General features: G+C 41.2%; 3 protein-coding genes across 3 annotated transcripts; all 3 read left to right on the top strand.

The window, feature by feature from the left end:
• Positions 1-209: 209 nt before the first annotated feature.
• LOC311496550 (calcium homeostasis modulator protein 6-like) lies at positions 210-3,975 on the top strand (the record flags this gene model as incomplete). Its single annotated transcript, XM_084556437.1, has 3 exons — positions 210-846; positions 1,004-1,020; positions 1,366-3,975. 3 exons carry the CDS (start codon positions 210-212, stop codon positions 1,786-1,788), a joined length of 1,077 nt encoding a protein of 358 aa, XP_084412563.1. The 3' UTR covers positions 1,789-3,975.
• Positions 3,976-8,254: 4,279 nt separating this feature from the next.
• LOC311497643 (calcium homeostasis modulator protein 6-like) lies at positions 8,255-16,988 on the top strand. Its single transcript, XM_084557980.1, is given in 3 exon segments — positions 8,255-8,769; positions 8,772-9,137; positions 15,927-16,988. Coding segments are annotated over 3 exon segments (966 nt in total). The 5' UTR covers positions 8,255-8,592; the 3' UTR covers positions 16,350-16,988.
• A 1,123-nt stretch (positions 16,989-18,111) lies between these two features.
• Positions 18,112-20,445, top strand: LOC311497468 (calcium homeostasis modulator protein 6-like; the record flags this gene model as incomplete). Its single annotated transcript, XM_084557790.1, has 2 exons — positions 18,112-18,678; positions 19,995-20,445. 2 exons carry the CDS (start codon positions 18,112-18,114, stop codon positions 20,397-20,399), a joined length of 972 nt encoding a protein of 323 aa, XP_084413916.1. The 3' UTR covers positions 20,400-20,445.
• Positions 20,446-22,277: the final 1,832 nt, after the last annotated feature.

The following is a 22,277-nucleotide window of genomic DNA, read 5'->3' on the forward strand; positions in this document are numbered from 1 at the left end:
CAGAACGCGAATTGTAGAGTGCAATGCGATTAAACTAGTATTTGCTAGTATTATAATCTGATCACACTGAGAGTGCGTATTCATCCACTCATCATCCTCTATTACAGCAGGTCCTCAACAGCAGGGGCGCGGTGACCACAAACAGACGTTAAAGGTGGAAGTGAAAGTGTGACTTTTTTACTCCCACTAGTGTCTCGCGGCAGTCAGAGATGGACAAGTTCAGGTTGGTTCTGGACATTGCCAGCAAACAGACCAACCTTGGTTTTGGGTTGATCGCCCTGCTGACGGCGGGAGGAGAGCAGATCTTCTCCTGGGTTGTGTTCAAGTGTCCGTGCAACGACATGAACTTCGTCTACGGTATGGTGTTCTTGTTGGTGCCCGCTCTGGCTCTGCTGCTGCTGAGTTACATCCTGAGTAAGAAGATGTGGAAGCTGCTGACCGGTCTGTGCAATCGCAAGGCCAACCCTCGCCGCTGCAGGAGGATGACCACCGCCATCGTGGTCCTGTTGCAGATCAGTTGCGGCGCGGTGGTGGCGCCGTCCACTTGGATTGCCGTGGCTCTGCTCAACGGGAACTACTACGAGTGCGCAATGACCGGGACCAACGTGAGCGCTTACAACAGGCATCTGTGCGGGGATGGCGAGGTTCGGGAGAAGTGTGAGAAGGAGCTGTACAGGTTTCCCTGTGATAAAGGAAGTGAAGTACCAAAGGCTGTGAGAGACGATATTCTGCTCACCCTGCGTGCTCATTCTCAGGTTAGTAGGTTGCTGCGTAAAAACCGCACGAATCACAAGGTCAAATGTTTCACAAAGCTATTTAAAATTCAAACTGCATCCTGTACTGCATGTAGCCAGTTATTATAAAGTTACTGGTATCTTGCTGTTGTTGAAATTCATTGTTTATCATTAATCACAACATAAATCTGGCATCTCCACCTTTACAGTAATATACAGGTGAATGATAAGCAGTTAATCCAGGTTAATTTGCCCTTTTTTCACAATAGATACATATAAATCTAAGGTATACTTCCAAGATTTAACACTGCTCCATGTAGAACATATTTTAAGATTGAGACAGTTCATTTTTTATTTCTAAACAGTGTAACTTGAATTATTCTTTGACAGTCTTGCTATAAAGATATTAAATTCAACTTTCAAGACAAATAACGCAGCTTCAAAGTGACCGTGTCTCTTTATTAAGAAAATACAAGCTTTTAAAATGCTAATTTATAATCTACAGAACTGCACAACACTGTCCTTTTCTTATTTATCTTTAACTTTCATTTCAATGTCTCAGCTGTTTTCTGTTCTTAACAACCCCTTACACCTGGTTATGAATCATTCTATGTGTTAACGCTGAACACAGATCCTGGGCTGGCTGCTCATCTCCTCCATCATGTTGTTCAGCCTCATGCTGACCTGCGTGGCTTGGTGCAAATCCCCCATCAGCTATCTGCAGCTCAAGTTCTGGAAGGCGTATGCTCAGGAGGAGAACATTCTGATCAATTCGTACACCACTAAACACGCCAAGGAGCTCGCCGAGAGGAACGTGAAGAGCTTTTTCAACAAGACGATGCCCGAAAACATTATCACTCCCTCCAATGAGGACTGGGAGGGCGTCTCCTCTCTGTACAAGTTTAGAACCAAAGACCACTACTACAGCACTTTGCACAAGTATGTGGAGAAGGGCCTGCACACTGAGATGGGGCAGGCATCGGTCAGGTCTAGAGAGTCTGTGGACAATCCGGCTGTCCTTCATTTTGTAGATGACGGCAGGTTAACGCTGTGAAGAGGATTTGGAAACCCCTCATCTGAGACAATATGTGAAATGAGCAGCATCATTTGATACATGTATGTCATTATTGTGATCTTGCATCCCGCCTCAGGTCTGAATGTCATACTATTATCAAAACCAATGCTTTTATAATGGATGCATCTGTTTTCTTTGCTGATATGTGTTATCCAATACCAAAGTGTATTTTCATATTATGCTAAGCCTTTTGTAATTGATGTTGCTATTCTGTTTACTGGCACTGGATGCCTCGTTTTGACTGAAGGAGCCGTCCAATTGGTGGAAGAACATCACAAAGTAACTCCTGCTCAATGACAAGCGATTTTATGTCATGAATATTGACTTCAATCCTGACACTTTCATCTTAAGAGTCTTCCAAGTTTATCATAGCCTGTAAATGTGCTCAGTTTAAACACATTCTCATGTCCACTCATTTAGATGTTATTTAGCCTCCTTATGATCAGATCACTTGTGTTCCTTTGCTTCACTTTCACTGGTATATGTTTACTACTTAACCACGTACAATCATTTATTTATCCTCTGTAGTTTAATAAACCTTATTTAGACCAAGTTCTTGTCCCATGTATGTTGTTCCTTTGAAATGGAGGTGAATTAAGAATAAGAATAGTCTTTACTCCTTTAATTCATTTGAAAGTCCTACTCTTAGTCTTCCCCATCCAGACCAGAAAATACAAAAAACTATTCTTTTTGTTGTGGTGTATCGCCCACCTGCTCCTTATTCTGAGTTTTTAGCTGAATTTATCTGAGTTTTTATGTGATTTAGTTCTTAGAACAGATAAAGTCATTATAGTAGGTGACTTTAACATCCATGTTGATGTTGTCAGTGACAGCCTTAGCTCCTCATTTACATCATTATTAGATTCAATTGGCTTTTCTCAGAATGTAAATGGATCAACTCACAGTTTTAATCACACCTTAGATCTTGTCCTAACATATGGCATAGAAACTGAAGGTTTAACAGTATTTACTCATAACCCTCTTTTGTCTGATCATTTCCTCATAACTTTTGAATTTACAATAATGGATTACACAGGAACTGAAAAGACATTTCATTACAGTAGATGTTTATCTGATGATGCTGTAACTAGATATAAAGAATTAATTCCTTCGTTATTTACCCCAGTGCCATGTGCCAATGTTGTGGACGACAGCAACCACAATTTAACCCCTGCACTAATAGATTATTTTGTCGATGGCACTGCAGCATCGCTTAGTTCAACTCTAAACTTAGTTGCTCCTCTGAAAAAGAAGGTCATGAATCGGAGGAGGCTAGCTCCATGGTATAATTCACAGTTGCGCTGTTTAAAACAGGCAGTCCGAAAGCTAGAAAGAATTTGGCTTTCCACTAATTCTGAAGAAGCTCGCATAGCCTGGAAAGATAATTTAACAACTTATAAAAAAGCTCTCAGTAGTATTAGAACAGCATATTATTCATCATTAATAGAAGAAAACAAGAACAACCCCAGATTTGTTTTCAGCCCTGTAGCCAGGCTGACAAAGAGCCACAGCTCTGTTGAGCCGTCTATTCCTTTAGCCCTCAGTAGTAATGACTTCATGAGCTTCTTTACTAATAAAATTGTCGGCATTCGAGAAAATATTCAAGGCATCCTTCCAACAGCTGTTAAAGATGTAAGTACAGTGACATTAGAAACTTTTGTAAGACCTTATCAATATCTGGAATCCTTCTCCCCAGTAGATCTTCTTGAGCTCTCTTCAACAATTACAGCATCTAAACCATCAACCTGTCTTCTAGATCCAATCCCAACTAAATTGCTCAAAGAAGTTTTTCCATTAATTAACACCTCCATACTGAACCAGATAAATGTATCTTTATTAACAGGATATGTGCCTCAGTCTTTTAAGATTGCTGTAATTAAGCCCTTACTCAAGAAAGCCACTCTAGATCCAGATGTTTTAGCCAACTATAGACCAATCTCCAACCTTCCTTTTATTTCCAAAATTCTAGAAAAAGTTGTTGCTTATCAGTTGTGTGACCACTTAAACAAGAATGGTCTGTTTGAAGAGTTTCAGTCAGGTTTTAGAGTTCATCATAGTACAGAAACAGCTTTGGTTAAAGTTACCAATGATCTCCTCATGGCTTCAGACAGTGGACTTGTCTCTATACTTGTTCTGCTAGATCTTAGTGCTGCATTTGACACTATTGATCATAATATTTTACTACAGAGACTTGAAAGTGAGGTCAAGATTAAAGGAACTGCATTAAACTGGTTTGAATCCTATCTGTCTGACAGATTCCAGTTTGTTCATGTCAATAATGATTCCTCTACTTATACAAAAGCAAGTTACGGAGTTCCTCAGGGTTCTGTGCTAGGACCAATACTCTTCACGTTATACATGTTGCCATTAGGCAAGATTATTAGAAAACATGGCATAAACTTTCATTGCTATGCAGACGACACCCAGCTATATTTATCCATGAAATCAGATGAAACTAATCAGTTGGTTAAACTCCAAGCATGCCTTAAAGACATAAAGGCTTGGATGACCTTTAATTTCCTACTCTTAAACTCAGACAAAACAGAAGTTATTGTATTCGGTCCTAAGCATTTCAGAGATTCATTATCTAATCACGTGGTGTCTTTGGATGGCATTACCTTGGCCTCCAGTACTACTGTAAAAAACCTTGGTGTTATATTTGATGAGGATATGTCCTTTAAATGTCACATAAAGCAAGTGACCAGGACTGCCTTCTTTCACCTGCGTAATATCGTCAAAATTAGGAACATCCTGTCTCAGAGTGATGCTGAAAAACTAGTTCATGCATTTGTGTTGTCCAGACTGGATTATTGTAATTCATTACTGTCTGGCTGTCCAAATAGCTCTTTAAAAAGCCTCCAGTTGATTCAAAATGCCGCAGCAAGAGCATTGACAGGAATTAGCAAGAGAGATCATATTACTCCAGTTTTAGCTTCTCTTCACTGGCTCCCTTTAAAGTCTAGAATAGAATTTAAAATCCTCCTCCTTACATACAAGGCCCTTAAAGGCCTAGCTCCATCATTGTACCATATCATCCCAACAGATCACTTCGGTCTGAAAGTGCAGGCCTACTTGTGGTTCCTAGAATTTCAAAAAGTAGAATGGGAAGTAGAGCTTTCAGCTATCAGGCTCCTCTCCTGTGGAACCAGCTCCCAGTTTGGGTTCGGGAGGCAGACACTCTCTCTGTTTTTAAGGTCAGGCTTAAGACTTTCCTTTTTGATCAAGCTCATAGTTAGGGCTGGACTAAACCATCCCTTAGTTATGCTGCTATAGGCCTAGGCTGCTGGGGGACGATGCACCAAACACGTGTCCTCCTTCTTTCTTCTCTCTCCTCTCTCGCATCCTCCACTTTCTTTTCTCTGGCACAGAGCTCTTGCCCTCTAATTTCCTATCTACTACTAGTCATGCAATTCTGTGCTATTACTATGTAGAATGTTAACTGCTGTGTGTCCCTACCCTCCCCTCCCCTCCTTCTTCTTGTGAGTATCTCTGGCCTGGAGTTGTGTGTTTCCTGTAGAGCTCCATACTACATCTGTTGTCGTGGTCTCATCAGCCTGCCCAGTCTTCATGGAATCCTGCAGTTATCCACTCCTACCTGAATGAACAATTCTCCAACCTGCCTATGATTCCTCTTACATTTTCAAACTGTCATGTAACATCATCAGTTTGTATCATAAGATTCCACATGTACGCTTTAGTCAGATATGTGTATCTATGACAGATGTATGTTTATCTTGCTGTTCTCTTCTCTTCTCTCTTTGCTGTTCTCTTCTCTCTTTCTTCTGTCTGTACCCGGCTGGCCTTAGGCAGATGGGTCCCTCCATATGAGCTGGGTTCTGCTCGAGGTTTCTTCCTGTTAAAAGGGAGTTTTTCCTTGCCACCGTTGCCTTCAGGCTTGCTCTGGGGGTTTCCAACGTGAGCGCTTACAACAGGCATCTGTGCGGGGATGGCGAGGTTGGGGTGAAGTGTGAGAAGGAGCTGTACAGGTTTCCCTGTGATAAAGGAAGTGAAGTACCAGAGGCTGCGAGAGACGATATTCTGCTCACCCTGCGCGCTCATTCTCAGGTTAGTAGTTTGCTGCGTAAAAACCGCACGAATCACGAGGTCAAATGTTTCACAAAGCTATTTAAAGTTCAAACTGCATCCTGTACTGCATGTAGCCAGTTATTATAAAGTTATTGGTATCTTGCTGTTGTTGAAATTCAGTGTTTACCACCAATCACAACATAAATCTGTCATCTTCCACCTTTATATACAGGTGAATGGGGGGGGGGGGGGGGGGGGGGGGGTTGGGGAATGAAAAGAACGATTGGATAGGGTATATGCATGAGGACTGCCCCTAAAGGGATTTCCACGTCTTCCACGGATGATAGCCTATCATCATACTAAATAATATATATATGGGAGTAGCCTATTTGGCCGCTATTCGCGGAGAATTTAGTAATGTCAATGATTCTGATAAGCTCAGGCCGGTCGCGTTCGCCTCGCGGCCGCTCAATTTGTGATTCGCTGCGTAAATCCTTCGGCCGGCCGACCGGGAAAAAGTCCCGGTCGTCCCGATTGCCACTCCGCCCCTGATGATAGGCCACGCTTCCACAGATGATCCAGACAGACGTGGTGTGCACGGAGGGTGGGAGGGGCTGTGTGTGTGTGTGTGTGTGTGTGTGTGTGAGAGAGAGAGAGAGACGCGTGAGTGACAGAGAGACGAAGAGAGAGCAGGGAAAGGAAATGCAGCTGAACGAATACGCTGCGTGTTTTTTTTTTTGTTTTTTTTTTGGTCGGTGTGTGGGAAACACTGGCTCAGGAGGAGAACAATCTGATCAATTCGTACACCACTAAACACGCCAAGGAGCTCGCCGAGAGGAACCTGAAGAGCTTTTTCAACAAGACGATGCCCGAAAACATTATCACTCCCTCCAATGAGGACTGGGAGGGCATCTCCTCTCTGTACAAGTTTAGAACCAAAGACCACTACTACAGCACTTTGCACAAGTATGTGGAGAAGGGCCTGCACACTGAGATGGGGCAGGCATCGGTCAGGTCTAGAGAGTCTGTGGACAATCCGGCTGTCCTTCATTTTGTAGATGACGGCAGGTTAACGCTGTGAAGAGGATTTGGAAACCCCTCATCTGAGACGATATGTGAAATGAGCAGCATCATTTGATACATGTATGTCATTATTGTGATCTTGCATCCCGCCTCAGGTCTGAATGTCATACTATTATCAAAACCAATGCTTTTATAATGGATGCATCTGTTTTCTTTGCTGAGATGTGTTATCCAATACCAAAGTGTATTTTCATATTATGCTAAGCCTTTTGTAATTGATGTTGCTATTCTGTTTACTGGCACTGGATGCCTCGTTTTGACTGAAGGAGCCGTCCAATTGGTGGAAGAACATCACAAAGTAACTCCTGCTCAATGACAAGCGATTTTATGTCATGAATATTGACTTCAATCCTGACACTTTCATCTTAAGAGTCTTCCAAGTTCTGTAAATGTGCTCAGTTTAAACACATTCTCATGTCCACTCATTTAGGCGCTATTTAGCCTCCTGATGATCAGATCACTTGTGTTCCTTTGCTTCACTTTCACTGGTATATGTTTGCTACTTAACAACGTACAATAATTTATTTATCCTCTGTAGTTTAATAAACCTTATTTAGACCAAGTTCTTGTCCCATGTAAGCTATTCCTTTGAAATGGAGGTGCATTAGGAATAAGAACAGTCTTTACTGTCATTGCAGAACGCAAGTTGTAGAGTGCAATGAGACTGAACGACATTAACCATTTACAGGGCACTCATTGAAATACATGGATATTCTTAATTTCAGTCCCAGAGTGTTATTGTAGGGCATAAGAAAACTTTTTTACTTTGAAGACATTTTTAAAAATTTTCATTTTCATGTAGAAAATCGGGTGGGACAGTGGAGTGGTGGTTAGCACTGATGCCTCACAGAAAGAAGGTTCTGGGTTCGAGTCCACCTGCCTTTCTGTGTGGAGTTTGCATGTTCTCCCTGTATCTGCGTCTCTCCAGCTTCTTCCCACCGTCCAAAGACATGCTCGTTAGGTTCATTGGTGATTCTAAATCGGTCAGGGTGTGCATGTGAGTGTGAATGGTTGTCTGTCTGTTAGCCCTGCGATAGACTGGCGACCTGTCCAGGGTGTACCCCGCCTCTCGCCCGATGACAGCTGGGATAAGCTCCAGCAGACCCTGCAACCCTTAACAGGAACAAGCGGTTACAGAAGATAAATGCATGAATGTCAGGGCCAATGTCTGTGTCAGTGTCCCCATTAAATCAGGAAAAGTCATTAAAGTCATTAAAAAAACATAAAAAATCTGTTGAATGGGGACAAATTGACCCCATATGACCTCAAAGATAATAGGAGGGTTAAAACTATCTTTATTTAAAGCCAGTGTGTTTCACTGATCTAATATCTCTAAACCCTGCTTGTATTATTTATATGTTCATTACTCATAGTTTGGTCATAATTCTCAAAGTCACTGGTTCAGTGTCTCAGTGCCACAGACATTTATGGCCATGTGAAGGTTTCATAGAAGGTTTAAGTCTTTGTGTTAAACGGCCTGTTTGGAGCTCAAGTAAACATTTACAGTGCTAGTATTATAATGTGACCACACTGAGAGTGCGTATTCATCCATTCATCATCTTCTATTACAGTAGGTCATCAGCAGCAGGGGCGGACGGGGGCGGGGTGACAACAGACAGACATTAAAGGTGGAAGTGTTACTTTTTTAATCCCACTGTCTGGCGGAGGTCAGAGATGGACAAGTTCAAGTTGGTTCTGGACATTGCCAACAAACAGACCAACCTTGGTTTCGGGTTGATCGCCCTGCTAACTGTGGGAGGAGAGCAGATCTTCTCCTCGGCTGTGTTCAAGTGTCCCTGCAACGACCTGAACTTCGTCTACGGTATGGTGTTCTTGTTGGTGCCCGCCCTATGGCTCTGCTGCTGCTGAGTTACATCCTGAGTAACAATCTGTGGAAGCTGCTGACGGCTCTGTGCCGTCGCAAGGCCGAGCCTCTCAGCTGCAGGATGGCCACAGCCGCCGAGGTCCTGTGGCAGATCAGTTGCGGCGCGGTGGTGGCGCCGTCCACTTGGATTGCCGTGGCTCTGCTCAACGGGAACTACTACGAGTGCGCAATGACCGGGACAAACGTGAGCGCTTACAACAGGCATGTGTGCGGGGATGGCGAGGTTGGTTTGAAGTGTGAGAAGGAGCTGTACAGGTTTCCCTGTGATAAAGGAAGTGAAGTACCAAAGGCTGTGAGAGACGATATTCTGCTCACCTTGCGCGCTCATTCTCAGGTGAGGTCAAATTTATTTCACTAAGCAATTTAGTTTAAAGTTCAGACTGCAGCCTGCACTGCATGTAGCCAGTTACTGTAACGTTACTGAACTGCTGTTTTTTGAAATTCATTATCATCAATCACAACATAAATCTGGTCTCTTCCACCTTTGCAGTAATATACAGGTGAATGATAAGCAGTTAATCCAGGCTGATTTGCATTCACAATAGATACATATAAAGCTATGGTATACTTCCAAGATTTAACACTGCTCCGTGTCGAACGTATTTTTAGATTGAGACAATTCAGTTTTTTATTTCTAAACATTGTAACTTGATGAATTATTCCTCGGCAGTCTTGCTATAAAGATATTACATTAAAATTCAACTTTCAAGACAAATAATGCAACTTCAAAGTGATCACGTGTGTCTTTGTAAAACACAAGCTTTTAAAACGGACAAAACTTTATTCTCAGAGAACAAACTCTAATGATAAATCCAAGTCTACTAACTTTCACTCAGTCAGATGACAATCCTGTTAAAGAAAACACATGTTGCTGTTCTAACAAGCAAAGGGAAAATGGTAATCACCCATTAGTTTACAAGATGGATACGGATGAATCATTTCCACTTGTGCCGACACACACACTAAGTTTTGTTTTCAGTGCAGTGGAAAAAAACAACCCCTTTTTTCTCCTTTGACCTATCAATACCGTAAAACACTGTTATATTTGATCTCACTAAATACAATGGACAATAATGTCCTGCATTTAGATATAACAGGATCATACTGTTGATATTTTAATTTAAATTTACAGCAATTTCAAACAGAGACACTCTGCCCTCATATGCTAATTTATAATCTACAGAATTGTACAGAACTGTCCTTTTCTTATTTATCTTTAACTTTCATTTCAATGTCTCAGCTGTTTTCTGTTCTTAACATCCCCTTACATCTGGTTATGAATCATTCTGTGCGTTAACGCTGACCACAGATCCTGGGCTGGCTGCTCATCACCGCCATCATGTTGTTCAGCCTCATGATGACCTGCGTGGCTCGGTGCAAATCCCCCATCAGCTATCTGCAGCTCAAGTTCTGGAAGGCGTATGCTCAGGAGGAGAACAATCTGATCGATTCGTACACCACTAAACACGCCAAGGAGCTCGCCGAGAGGAACCTGAAGAGCTTTTTCAAAAAGACGCCTCCCGAAAACATTATCACTCCCTCCAATGAGGACTGGGAGGGCATCTCCTCTCTGTACAAGTTTAGTACCAAAGACCACCACTGCAGCACTTTGCACAAGTATGTGGAGGAGCACCTGCACACTGAGATGGGGGAGGCATCGGTCAGGTCTAGAGAGTCTGTAGACAATCCAGCTGTCCTTCATTTTGTGGACAACGCCAGGTTAACGCTGTGAGGAGGATTTTCTGCGTGTACGTATCACAGACATCGGGGCAGAACAACCAGCCTTGTTACAGGAATGTTGGAAACCCCTCACCTGAGACAATATGTGAAATGAGCAGCATCATTTGATACATGTATGTCACTGGGATTGTGATCTTGCATCCCACCTCAGGTTTGAATGTCATACTATTATCAAAACCAATGCTTTTATCATGGATGCATCTCTTTTCTATGCTGAGCTGTATTATCTAATACGAAAGTGTCCCAGACACTCAGGTCATAAAATGGCCTGGCTATTTTTTAGCCTTCATGCTTTTTCATAGTTTGACTCTGAGCCTTTGTGCTCAGATCACTTGTGTTCCTTTGCTTTACTTTCACTGGTATCTGTTCACTACTTAACTACGTACAATCATTTATTTATCCTCCGTAATTTAATAAACCTTATTTAGACCAAGTTCTTGTCCCATGTGAGCTATTCCTTTGAAATGGAGGTGAATTAAGAATAAGAATAGTCTTTACTGTCACTTTAAGACGCAAGTTGTAGAGTGCAATGAGATTAAACGACCATTTACAGGGCACTCATTGAAATACATGGAAATACTTAATTTCAGTCCCAGAGTGTTATTGTAGGGCATAAGAAGACTTTTTTACTTTGAAGACATTTTTCAAAATTTTTCATTTTCATGTAGAAAATCAAAGTCAGTGAAGTAACCATATATGGTTCCTTGTCCTTAAGTGGTAAACTAATGTAAATTAATGTATTTACACCATTAGAACATAAGTGCTGGTTCAGACACTTGTCAACATACACATTAGCACATAAGACAACATTAGGACACTACTTGTGTCGACATGGTTGCGTGTGAGAGAGTTTCTTGGGTTGATTTAGAGCAGCAACAGCTCTGGGGAAGAAACTGTCTGCCGTGTAAGGACCTCACAGGTCCTCGCTGGTCGCTTTCCTGAGGCACGAGTCCCAATTATCTTTTGTGCACCGGACACAAGGCGCTGAAGTGCCGTCCTGTCTGCTGCGATACCACATTGAGATGCAGTATGTTTGCTGAGCAGCGGTAGAAGGTCACCAGCATCTCTTGTGATTGTCCGGCCTTCTCCGGTGTCCTAAGGAAAAAACAACCACTGCTGTGACTTTTTCTTCCACCTGTGCTCCTGTGTGTGTGTTGTCTATGTGAGGTCCCCGGAGATGAAGGCCGGAGTGAAGTCCTCAAACTGGGAAGTGTCCCATGACAAATACTGGTCAAAGTGAGAAAGGTGAAACTTAAGAAAGCTTTTAATATATTTAAAAAAAGGATAAAAGGCAACAGTGACAGTTGGAAGCTTGACTAACACAGACGAGTAATACCAATTAAAGATGAACACATATGAACACGACCAGCAACGCGTAAAGAGAAGTGGTGCGGTCAAAGATTCATGTGAGTTATAACTTCACCACGTGCCTTGTTCCAACTGGAAATGCTCCGTCTTCAAACAGCACGTATAAGAGCTAACCACATCTTCATAAAAATGCTGACTTTTTACTTTAATCACAAATTACTTTGATTTATTGCGAACGTACGTAAAGAGACTGTTTCCTATGTTGTGTGATGCACTGCAGTTTGAGTTGCATGACAAACCACAAGCGGAACTTCCCCACCGTCTCTTTGTGTGCAGGTTGTGACAGTTTGTCTCTGTTCTCGATGGAGGCGTCTCTACTTCCCTGTTGTTGTTGTTTTTGATTCACATGAAAGTAATTGGAAACTGGAGCGTTGCACTCCTTTAAGTGTTTTAGTTTGTGTTTCTGTCTGTTGTCTTCTTTATATTGTGGTCAAAAGACATACTGTACACCGGTGACAATAAAAGAAAAAAAAAAATTTGCAGATGAAAGGTTCATCAAGGTTAAAGCGAATATGGGAAGCAAAAAAAAAATAAATTTAAAAAAAAAATGAGTTTTTCAAAGAAATATGACACCCGGGGTTGCATCCTTTCTTTTATTCTTCGCTTTTCAATCATTTTTATTTGAGGATTTTGAGGATTGTGTACATTATTCAGTGGCACACCCTCTGTAGCAGTTTGTGTGAAATTAGAAACTTGACCAATGTCCAACATGGCGACATTTCCTTTTTGAAACTGCTGGCTAAGGAGAAACGCAAATGTGGGAAGCTTGTTGTCTATGTGTGTGATAATGAAACTCGGTTACATCAATGCATGTAAGATTCATGTGGAACTGGTGTGTGAACTCCATAGTTTTCTTTGGCCAGTGATAACACTTTTAGCTGCTGACTCTCTGAGTGGAGTTAATATGGTCTTGATAGAAAATTGTTAAACTGTCTGGAGAAAGCCTGGTCTTTTTTCGTGTCTAGAAAATCCATGTCAACCCAGAGTAGAGGCAAAGATCAACACAAAAATCAAACAATTTAGTACTAATACTTCAAGTTTTATAGACAAATAGTTACATTCTTCATTCAGTGATGGACTTTGGTTCATTTACAACTAATATCTCATTGCTTAATAAGTTACTGAGTTTAGATCTTTGGTCAAAAAAATAAATAAATCTGAAGAAAGTTTCTAAAAAAATTTAAAAAAAAAATGCTGAATACACTAAAAATGCCTTTGGTTAAACTTTGCAAAATAAATAAATAAATAATAAATAAATAAATAATAATAATAATAATAATAAAAAGAAATCCGGCATTGGATGCTAGAAGACATCTTTCTGGTTGTTCCGAATCGTTCTTGCTAGTTTTGAAGACAGTTAAATTATCTTTTCAGAGGAGGACGACTGCCAAAAATACAGAAGAAGAAGAAGACGCAGAAGAAGACGGAGAAGAAGAAGAAGAAGAAATTGACATTGACGTGACGCGATCACGTCAGCAGGGGGCGGTGCTGTGCTTGAAGCCCGTTGGTTACAAACCGTTACCAAACAGCGTAGAAGAATGTGTTTAGAGCGGACCATACTGATTTAAACTAGCCATCTTGTATGCGAAATACTTGGGAGATTACGTTTTTCTTTACTAATACACTTCTCCTCTCCTCTGCCCACCAACGGAAATTAATTTCAATTTAACTGCGAGTACATCTTTTGGAGTGTTTTTTTAAAAAATCCCCCGGAAATGGCAGAAAACAGCTGTGTCAGCTTGTGATGGAGAAACCGAAGCTTTCTCAACCACTGAATCAATCTGAAGCAATTGTGTTGAAATGGTTCAGGTGTTTCGAAGCATTTCATACAATTAAATGTGGCGACATCTGCTGGATAATATTACACATCGCATTCGCATGAAACGAAGGGTCGCGAAACAGAAAGTTGTTTTTGCTTAACAATAAAGGATCTGTGCATCTTGAAATGCTTGAATTTTTTTCTTTTATAGAAAATAATATACTTGTATGAGTTTGACATCATATAATACTGTATGTTTTAAATATATGCTTTTATAAGATTGATAGAAATACAAAAATATATTTACAAAATAAGTGAAATGCTTGTGCATCAAGGGACGGTGATGACAGTAGTTGTACAAAATGCTTGTGGGGGAACTGGGAAGGGGATTTGGGTGGTTTAGAGATTTTTATTTAAAAACAAGGTAATTTCAGCTGAGTTAGGCTTTAGTATGTTCCTCTTCTATGTATGTATACAGGTATATAAATCAATATATAGTGTGTGAATGCATATGTGCCAATGTGAGTATGCAAGTTAATCTAATGTTATACTAATCTTACCTTAAACTTCACTCTCCCTCGTTTTAAATCAATGAAACTATGTAACATATGCAAAAGTCTCCTCCTATGCAGTTACGCAGTTTTGTAAAATTAATAACTACTTTAAAAAATAATAGCTCATGTTTGCTCAGTGGCTCATTAGGTTATGATTCGGTTTTCAGCCAAATAGTTGTAGGTGTAACACTGAAAGGTGGAAGTTAGCTTAGTTCAGATGTATGCTGTACCAAGCCAAGTCCAACTAAAAAAATAAATTAATTAACGTGAGTTTAAGTCAAATACGCGAATAAACAAACATTAAAAACCATAAGCGTGTACGCAGATCATACATTTTATGAATTGTGTGTGTCTGTGTCCTTCAAAGGCCAGGAATTATGATGAGTCCCTCAAACACCTTGAAGCCCTGCAGGAGCTCAACAAAGATTGCCATGAATAAAGCAGTTGTTGAGTTTTACAAAAGCGATCAGACCACTGTGGGGACGCTGAAGCAGACGCTGATGGCAGTGAAGAACCAGGTAATAGATAAAATATGGATCATATTTTTTCTCTTGCTTTTACTTAAAGCTAAATTTATTTTCAATAAATAATCTTGGTGAACACAGCACTTTGTTTTTTCGCAATGTCTTGGATTATGTGTAATTCTTTCGAATGGTATACTGCTTGTACTTTACCTACACATACCAGTTTTTCCCAATGTAAGTGTCCCCTCCCCTGATCCTTAAGCAACGTATTTATTTTCTCTGCTGCTCTAACGTCGAGAGTAAACACAGTCTGACCGTGACACACCACTTTTGTTGAGGAAACTGGTTTGTGGTACTGGTGTGACACATGAGCGGCGTACCATCCCGGGGCAGCAACATTTAATCTGTTACGCTACTTGTATCTTTCAGGTTCACGCATCAGGAGAGGATGTTGACGGTTTGGATGATGTTGAATTCAGTGTTCTCTACTATAATCAAGCCATCATCCACTATTACATGCGTCAGTACTCGGATGCCATCCTCATAGGGGAGAAGCTCTACCAGTTTCTGGAACCGTTTGGTATGTTGTGCCTTCTCTGGATTTATTATCATTTGCTTCTGATGTGATTTGCAATTTATTAGATTGTATTGATCGGTAGTGTAGGTAGATTGCGTATCATTGGAAAAAAAACATGTTTTAGATGTCAGTCTATGATTTATCTGTTGCAGCTCCAGAACGAACAGCAGCATCTTCTTTTTAACATGCCCTCAGTTGATCAGAGCTGTAGATGTGAGCCTTGGAGCTGCAAAATTCACTTGGTTGAGAAGTTAATACTTGATGACTAAGGTCTCAAGGTGAAATGCTAAGGAGACTTGATTTGTTACACCAAAGATATTTGCTGTGCTTGGAATCATTTATGAAGTTTTGTGGTTTGTATTGTGTAATTTATTACTGAAGACATCAAAACTATGAAAGAGCACATGGGATTATGTAGTCTCTTGCTATAAAGATATTAAATTCAACTGTCAAGACAAATAACGCAGCTTCAAAGTGACCGTGTCTCTTTATTAAGAAAATACAAGCTTTTAAAATGCTAATTTATAATCTACAGAACTGCACAACACTGTCCTTTTCTTATTTATCTTTAACTTTCATTTCAATGTCTCAGCTGTTTTCTGTTCTTAACAACCCCTTACACCTGGTTATGAATCATTCTGTGTGTTAACGCTGCACACAGATCCTGGGCTGGCTGCTCATCTCCTCCATCATGTTGTTCAGCCTCATGCTGACCTGCGTGGCTTGGTGCAAATCCCCCATCAGCTATCTGCAGCTCAAGTTCTGGAAGGCGTATGCTCAGGAGGAGAACAATCTGATCGATTCGTACACCACTAAACACGCCAAGGAGCTCGCCGAGAGGAACCTGAAGAGCTTTTTCAACAAGACGATGCCCGAAAACATTATCACTCCCTCCAATAAGGACTGGGAGGGCGTCTCCTCTCTGTACAAGTTTAGTACCAAAGACCACTACTACAGCACTTTGCACAAGTATGTGGAGAAGGGCCTGCACACTGAGATGGGGCAGGCATCGGTCAGGTCTAGAGAGTCTGTGGACAATCCGGCTGTCCTTAATTTTGTAGACGACGGCAGGTTAACGCTGTGAAGAGGATTTTCTGCGTGTACGTATCACAGACATCGGGGCAGAACAACCAGCCTTGTTACAGGAATGTTGGAAACCCCTCATCTGAGACAATATGTGAAATGACCAGCATCATTTGATACATGTATGTCATTGGGATTGTGATCTTGCATCCCGCCTCAGGTCTGAATGTCATACTATTATCAAAACCAATGCTTTTATAATGGATGCATCTGTTTTCTTTGCTGAGATGTGTTATCCAATACCAAAGTGTATTTTCATATTATGCTAAGCCTTTTGTAATTGATGTTGCTATTCTGTTTACTGGCACTGGATGCCTCGTTTTGACTGAAGGAGCCGTCCAATTGGTGGAAGAACATCACAAAGTAACTCCTGCTCAATGACAAGTGATTTTATGTCATGAATATTGACTTCAATCCTGACACTTTCATCTTAAGAGTCTTCCAAGTTTATCATAGCCTGTAAATGTGCTCAGTTTAAACACATTCTCATGTCCACTCATTGAGGCGCTATTTAGCCTCCTGATGATCAGATCACTTGTGTTCCTTTGCTTCACTTTCACTGGTATATGTTTGCTACTTAACTACGTACAATCATTTATTTATCCTCTGTAGTTTAATAAACCTTATTTAGACCAAGTTCTTGTCCCGTGTGAGCTTTTCCTTTGAAATGGAGGTGCATTAAGAATAAGAATAGTCTTTACTGTCATTGCAGAACGCAAGTTGTAGAGTGCAATGAGATTGAACGACATTAACCATTTACAGGGCACTCATTGAAATACATGGATATTCTTAATTTCAGCCCCAGCGTGTTATTGTAGGGCATAAGAAGACTTTTTTACTTTGAAGACATTTTTCAAAATTTTCATTTTCATGTAGAAAATCGGGTGGAACAGTGGAGTGGTGGTTAGCACTGATGCCTCACAGAAAGAAGGTCCGAATCCATGGGTCTTTCTGTGTGGAGTTTGCATGTTCTCCCTGTATCTGCGTCTCTCCAGCTTCTTCCCACCGTCCAAAGACATGCTCGTTAGGTTCATTGGTGACTCTAAATTGGTCAGGGTGTGCATGTGAGTGTGAATGGTTGTCTGTCTCTCTGTGTTAGCCCTGAGAAAGACTGGCGACCCGTCCAGGGTGTACCCCGCCTCTCGCCCGATGACAGATGGGATAGGCTCCAGGATACCCCGCAACCCTTCACAGGAATAAGCAGTTACAGAAGATGAATCAATGAATGTCAGGGCCAGTGTCTGTGTCAGTGCCCCCATTAAATTAGGAAAAGTCATTAAATATGAAGCAAAAAAAATACAATAAAATCTCTTGAATGGGGACAAATTGACCCTATATGACCCCAAAGATAATAGGAAGGTTTAAACTCTCTTTATTTAAAGCCTTTGGTTTTGAAAGGGGAGTATGTTTCACTGATCTAATATCTCTAAACCCTGCTTGTATTATTTATATGTTCATTACGCTTAGTTTGGTCATAATTCTCAAAGTCACTGGTTCAGTGTCTCAGACATTTATGGCCATGTGAAGGTTTCATAGAAGGGTTTAGTCTTTGTGTTAAACGGCCTGTTTGGAGCTCAAGTAAACATTTGCAGTGCTAGTATTATAATCTGACCAAACTGAGAGTGCGTATTCATCCATTCATCATCTTCTATTACAGTAGGTCATCAGCAGCAGGGGCGGACGGGGGCGGGGTGACAACAGACAGACATTAAAGGTGGAAGTGTTACTTTTTTATTCCCACGAGTGTCCGGCGGAGGTCAGAGATGGACAAGCTCAGGTTGGCTCTGGACATTGCCAACAAACAGACCAACCTTGGTTTCGGGTTGATCGCCCTGCTGACAGCGGGAGGAGAGCAGATCTTCTCCTCAGTCCTGTTTGAGTGTCCCTGCAACGACATGAACTTCGTCTACAGCATGGTTTTCTTGTTGGTGCCCGCTCTGGCCCTGCTGCTGCTGGGTTACATCCTGAGTAAGAATCTGTGGAAGCTGCTGACGGGTGTGTGCCATCGCAAGGGGATGGCCACCGCCGCCCGGGCCGAGCTTAGCCGCTGGAATAGATTGCGCACCGCCGCCGTGGTCCTGCTGAAGATCAGTTTCGGCGCGTTGGTGGCGCCGTCCACTTGGATTGCCGTGGCTCTGCTCAACGGGAACTACTACGTGTGCGCAATGACCGGGACCAACGTGAGCGCTTACAACAGGCATGTGTGCGGGGATGGCGAGGTTGGGGTGAAGTGTGAAAAGGAGCTGTACAGGTTACCCTGTGATAAAGGAAGTGAAGTACCAAAGGCTGTGAGAGACGATATTCTGCTCACCTTGCGCGCTCATTCTCAGGTTAGTAGGTTGCTGCGTAAAAAACCGCACGACTCACGAGGTCATGTATTCCAATAAGCTATTTAATTTAAAGTTCAGACTGCAGCCTGCACTGCATGTAGCCAGTTACTATAAAGTTATTGGTATCTTTCTGTTGTTGAAATTCAGTGTTTACCATCAATCACAACATAAATCTGGCATCTTCCACCTTTACAGTAATATGAATGATAAACAGTTAATCCTGTTAATGGTTAATTTGCCCCTTTTTTCCACAATAGATACTTATAAATCTAAGGTAAGATTTTACTTTATACTGCTCCATGTAGAACATATTTTAAGATTTAGGCAATTCAGTTTTTTATTTCTTAACATTGTAACTTGATGAATTATTCCTCAGCAGTCTTGCTATAAAGATATTAAATTAAAATTCAACTTTCAAGACAAATAACGCAGCTTCAAAGTGACCATGTGTCTCTTTATTAATAAAATACAAGCTTTTAAAACGGACAAAGCTTTTTTCTCAGGGAACACATTTGAGTCTGAAGATTTAGGAAAAACTAAAATATCAGCCATTTTAAAAAAAGAGAAAAAAAATCCAGCACCACTCTTTGGTCTTTCAAACAAGTTTGGGAAAATATATATATATTATTATAGATCTGTTCACAAGCCCTGTGACGGACTGGCGACCTGTCCAGGGTGTACCCCCGCCTCTCGCCCGATGACAGCTGGGATAGGCTCCAGCAGACCCTGCGACCCTTAACAGGACTAAGCGGGTATAGAAGATGAATGAATGAATGGAAGATCTGTTCACATTAGTCCAAACTCTAATAATAAATCCAAGTCTACTAACTTTCACTCAGTCAGACAACAATCCTGATAAAGAAGACACATTTTGCTGTGCTAACAAGCAAAGGGAAAATGGTAATCACCCATTAGTTTACAAGATGGACACGGATTAATCATTTCCACTTGTGCCGACACACACACTAAGTTTTGTTTTCCACAGTGCAGTGGAAAAAAAAACGACTCCTTTTCTCTCCTTTGAGCTATCAGTACTGTAAAACACTGTTATATTTCATCTCACTAAATAAAATGGACAATAATGTCCTGCATTTAGATATAACAGGATCATACTGTTGATATTTTAATTTAAATTTACAGCAATTTCAAACAGAGACACTCTGCCCTCATATGCTAATTTATAATCTACAGAACTGCACAAAACTCTCTTTTCTTATTTATCTTTAACATTCATTTCAATGTCTCAGCTGTTTTCTGTTCTTAATATCCCCTTACACCTGGTTATGAATCATTCTGTGTGTTAACGCTGACCACAGATCCTGGGCTGGCTGCTCATCACCGCCATCATGTTGGTCAGCCTCGTGTGGACCTGCGTGACTCGGTGCAAATCCCGCATCAGCTATCTGCAGCTTATGTTCTGGAAGGCGTATGCTCAGGAGGAGAAGAGTCTGATCGATTCGTACACCACTAAACACGCCAAAAAACTTGCCAAGAGGAACCTGAAGAGCTTTTTCAAGAAGACGCCTCCCAAAAACATTAGCATTCCCTCCAATGAGCACTGGGAGGTCATTTCCTCTCTGTACAGGTTTAGTATCAAAGACCACTACTACAGCACTTTGCACAAGTGTGTGGAGGAGGGCCTGCACACTGAGATGGGGCAGGCATTAGTCAAGTCTAGAGAGTCTGTAGACAATCCGGTTTCTGTACAGACAAGCCTGTGAAGAGGATTTTCTGCGCGTACGTATCACAGACATCGGGGCAGAACAGCCAGCCTTGTTACAGGAATGTTGGAAACCCCTCATCTGAGACAATATGTGAAATGACCAGCATCATTTGATACATGTATGTCACTGGGATTGTGATCTTGCATCCCACCTCAGGTCTGAATGTCATACTATTATCAAAACCAATGCTTTTATGATGGATGCATTATTTATTTATTTATTTAGCCTTTATGCTTTTTCATAGTTTGGCTCCGAGAGTTTGAGCTTTTTCCATAAGACTTTTTACGTTGCACGTATAGTTTTTGGTCTTCTTTCTCTGATAACTTTTAGCATGCAATTTTTAATTTTATATTTTGTGACAAACCAAGTTAACGCTCATTAGTTCTCGTTCTGGCCAATCAAAAACCATCATTTTAAGATTAAGTGACACTTAAGGTCAACAGAAATTGAGGTTGCGACTTCAACCCAATTGACTGGAGACCTACAGGTTGAGCATCAGCCTGTAGGACAGAACTGCACAGACCCAGTGTAAGCAAAGACAGAGGTCTGCTAAGCCGCCACCAAACAGATGAGAACACCCGAGCCCAACCCAAAACACGACTTTTTTCCAGGCTGGATGCCTCGTTCCGACCAAAGGAGATTGATGGAGGCGTTATTGATGTCTTGAATATTGACTTTAATCCTGACACTTTCATATTAAGAGTCTTCCAAGTTTATCATAGCCTGTAAATGTGCTCAGATCACTTGTGTTCCTTTGCTACACTTTCACTGGTATCTGTTCACTACTTAACTACGTACAATCATTTATTTATCCTCAGTAATTTAATAAACCTTATTTAGACCAAGTTCTTGTCCCATGTGAGCTATTCCTTTGAAATGGAGGTGAATTAAGAATAAGAATAGTTTTTACTGTCATTGCAGAACGCAAGTTGTAGAGTGCAATGAGATTAAATGACCATTTACAGGACACTCTTTGAAATACATGGAAATACTTAATTTCAGCCCCAGTGTGTTATTGTAGGGCATAAGAAGACTTTTTTACTTTGATGACATTTTTCAAACTTTTTCATTTTCATGTAGAAAATCAAAGTCAGTGAAGTAACCATATATGGTTCCTTGTCCTTAAGTGGTAAACTAATGTAAATTAATGTATTCAGACACTTGTCAACATACACATTAGCACATAAGACAACATTAGGACACTACTTGTGTCGACATGGTTGCGTGTGAGAGAGTTTCTTGAGCCGATTTAGAGCAGCAACAGCTCTGGGGAAGAAACTGTCGGCCGTGTAAGGACCTCGCAGGTCCTCGCTAGTCGCTTTCCTGAGGCACGAGTCCCAATTATCTTTTGTGCACCGAACACAAGGCGCTGAAGTACCGTCCTGTCTGCTGCGATACCACATTGAGATGCAGTATGTTAAAATGCTCTCGATGGAGCAGCGGTAGAAGGTCACCAGCATCTCTTGTGATTGTCCGGCCTTCTCCGGTGTCCTCAGGAAAAAACAACCGCTGCTGTGACTTTTTTTTCCACCTGTGCTCCTGTGTGTGTGTTGTCTATGTAAGGTCCCTGGAGATGAAGGCCGGAGTGAAGTCCTCAAACTGGGAAGTGTCCCATGACAAATACTGGTAAAAGTGAGAAAGGTGAAACTTAAGAAAGCTTTTAATATATGTATAAAAAAAGGATAAAAGGCAACAGTGACAGTTGGAAGCTTGACTAACACAGACGAGTAATACCAATTAAAGATGAACACATATGAACACGACCAGCAACGCGTAAAGAGAAGTGGTGTGGTCAAAGATTCATGTGAGTTATAACTTCACCACGTGCCTTGTTCCAACTGGAAATGCTCCGTCTTCAAATAGCACGTATAAGAG

Source organism: Chelon labrosus, assembly GCF_963514085.1.
Source record: "Chelon labrosus genome assembly, chromosome: 12".
NCBI lineage: Eukaryota > Metazoa > Chordata > Actinopteri > Mugiliformes > Mugilidae > Chelon > Chelon labrosus.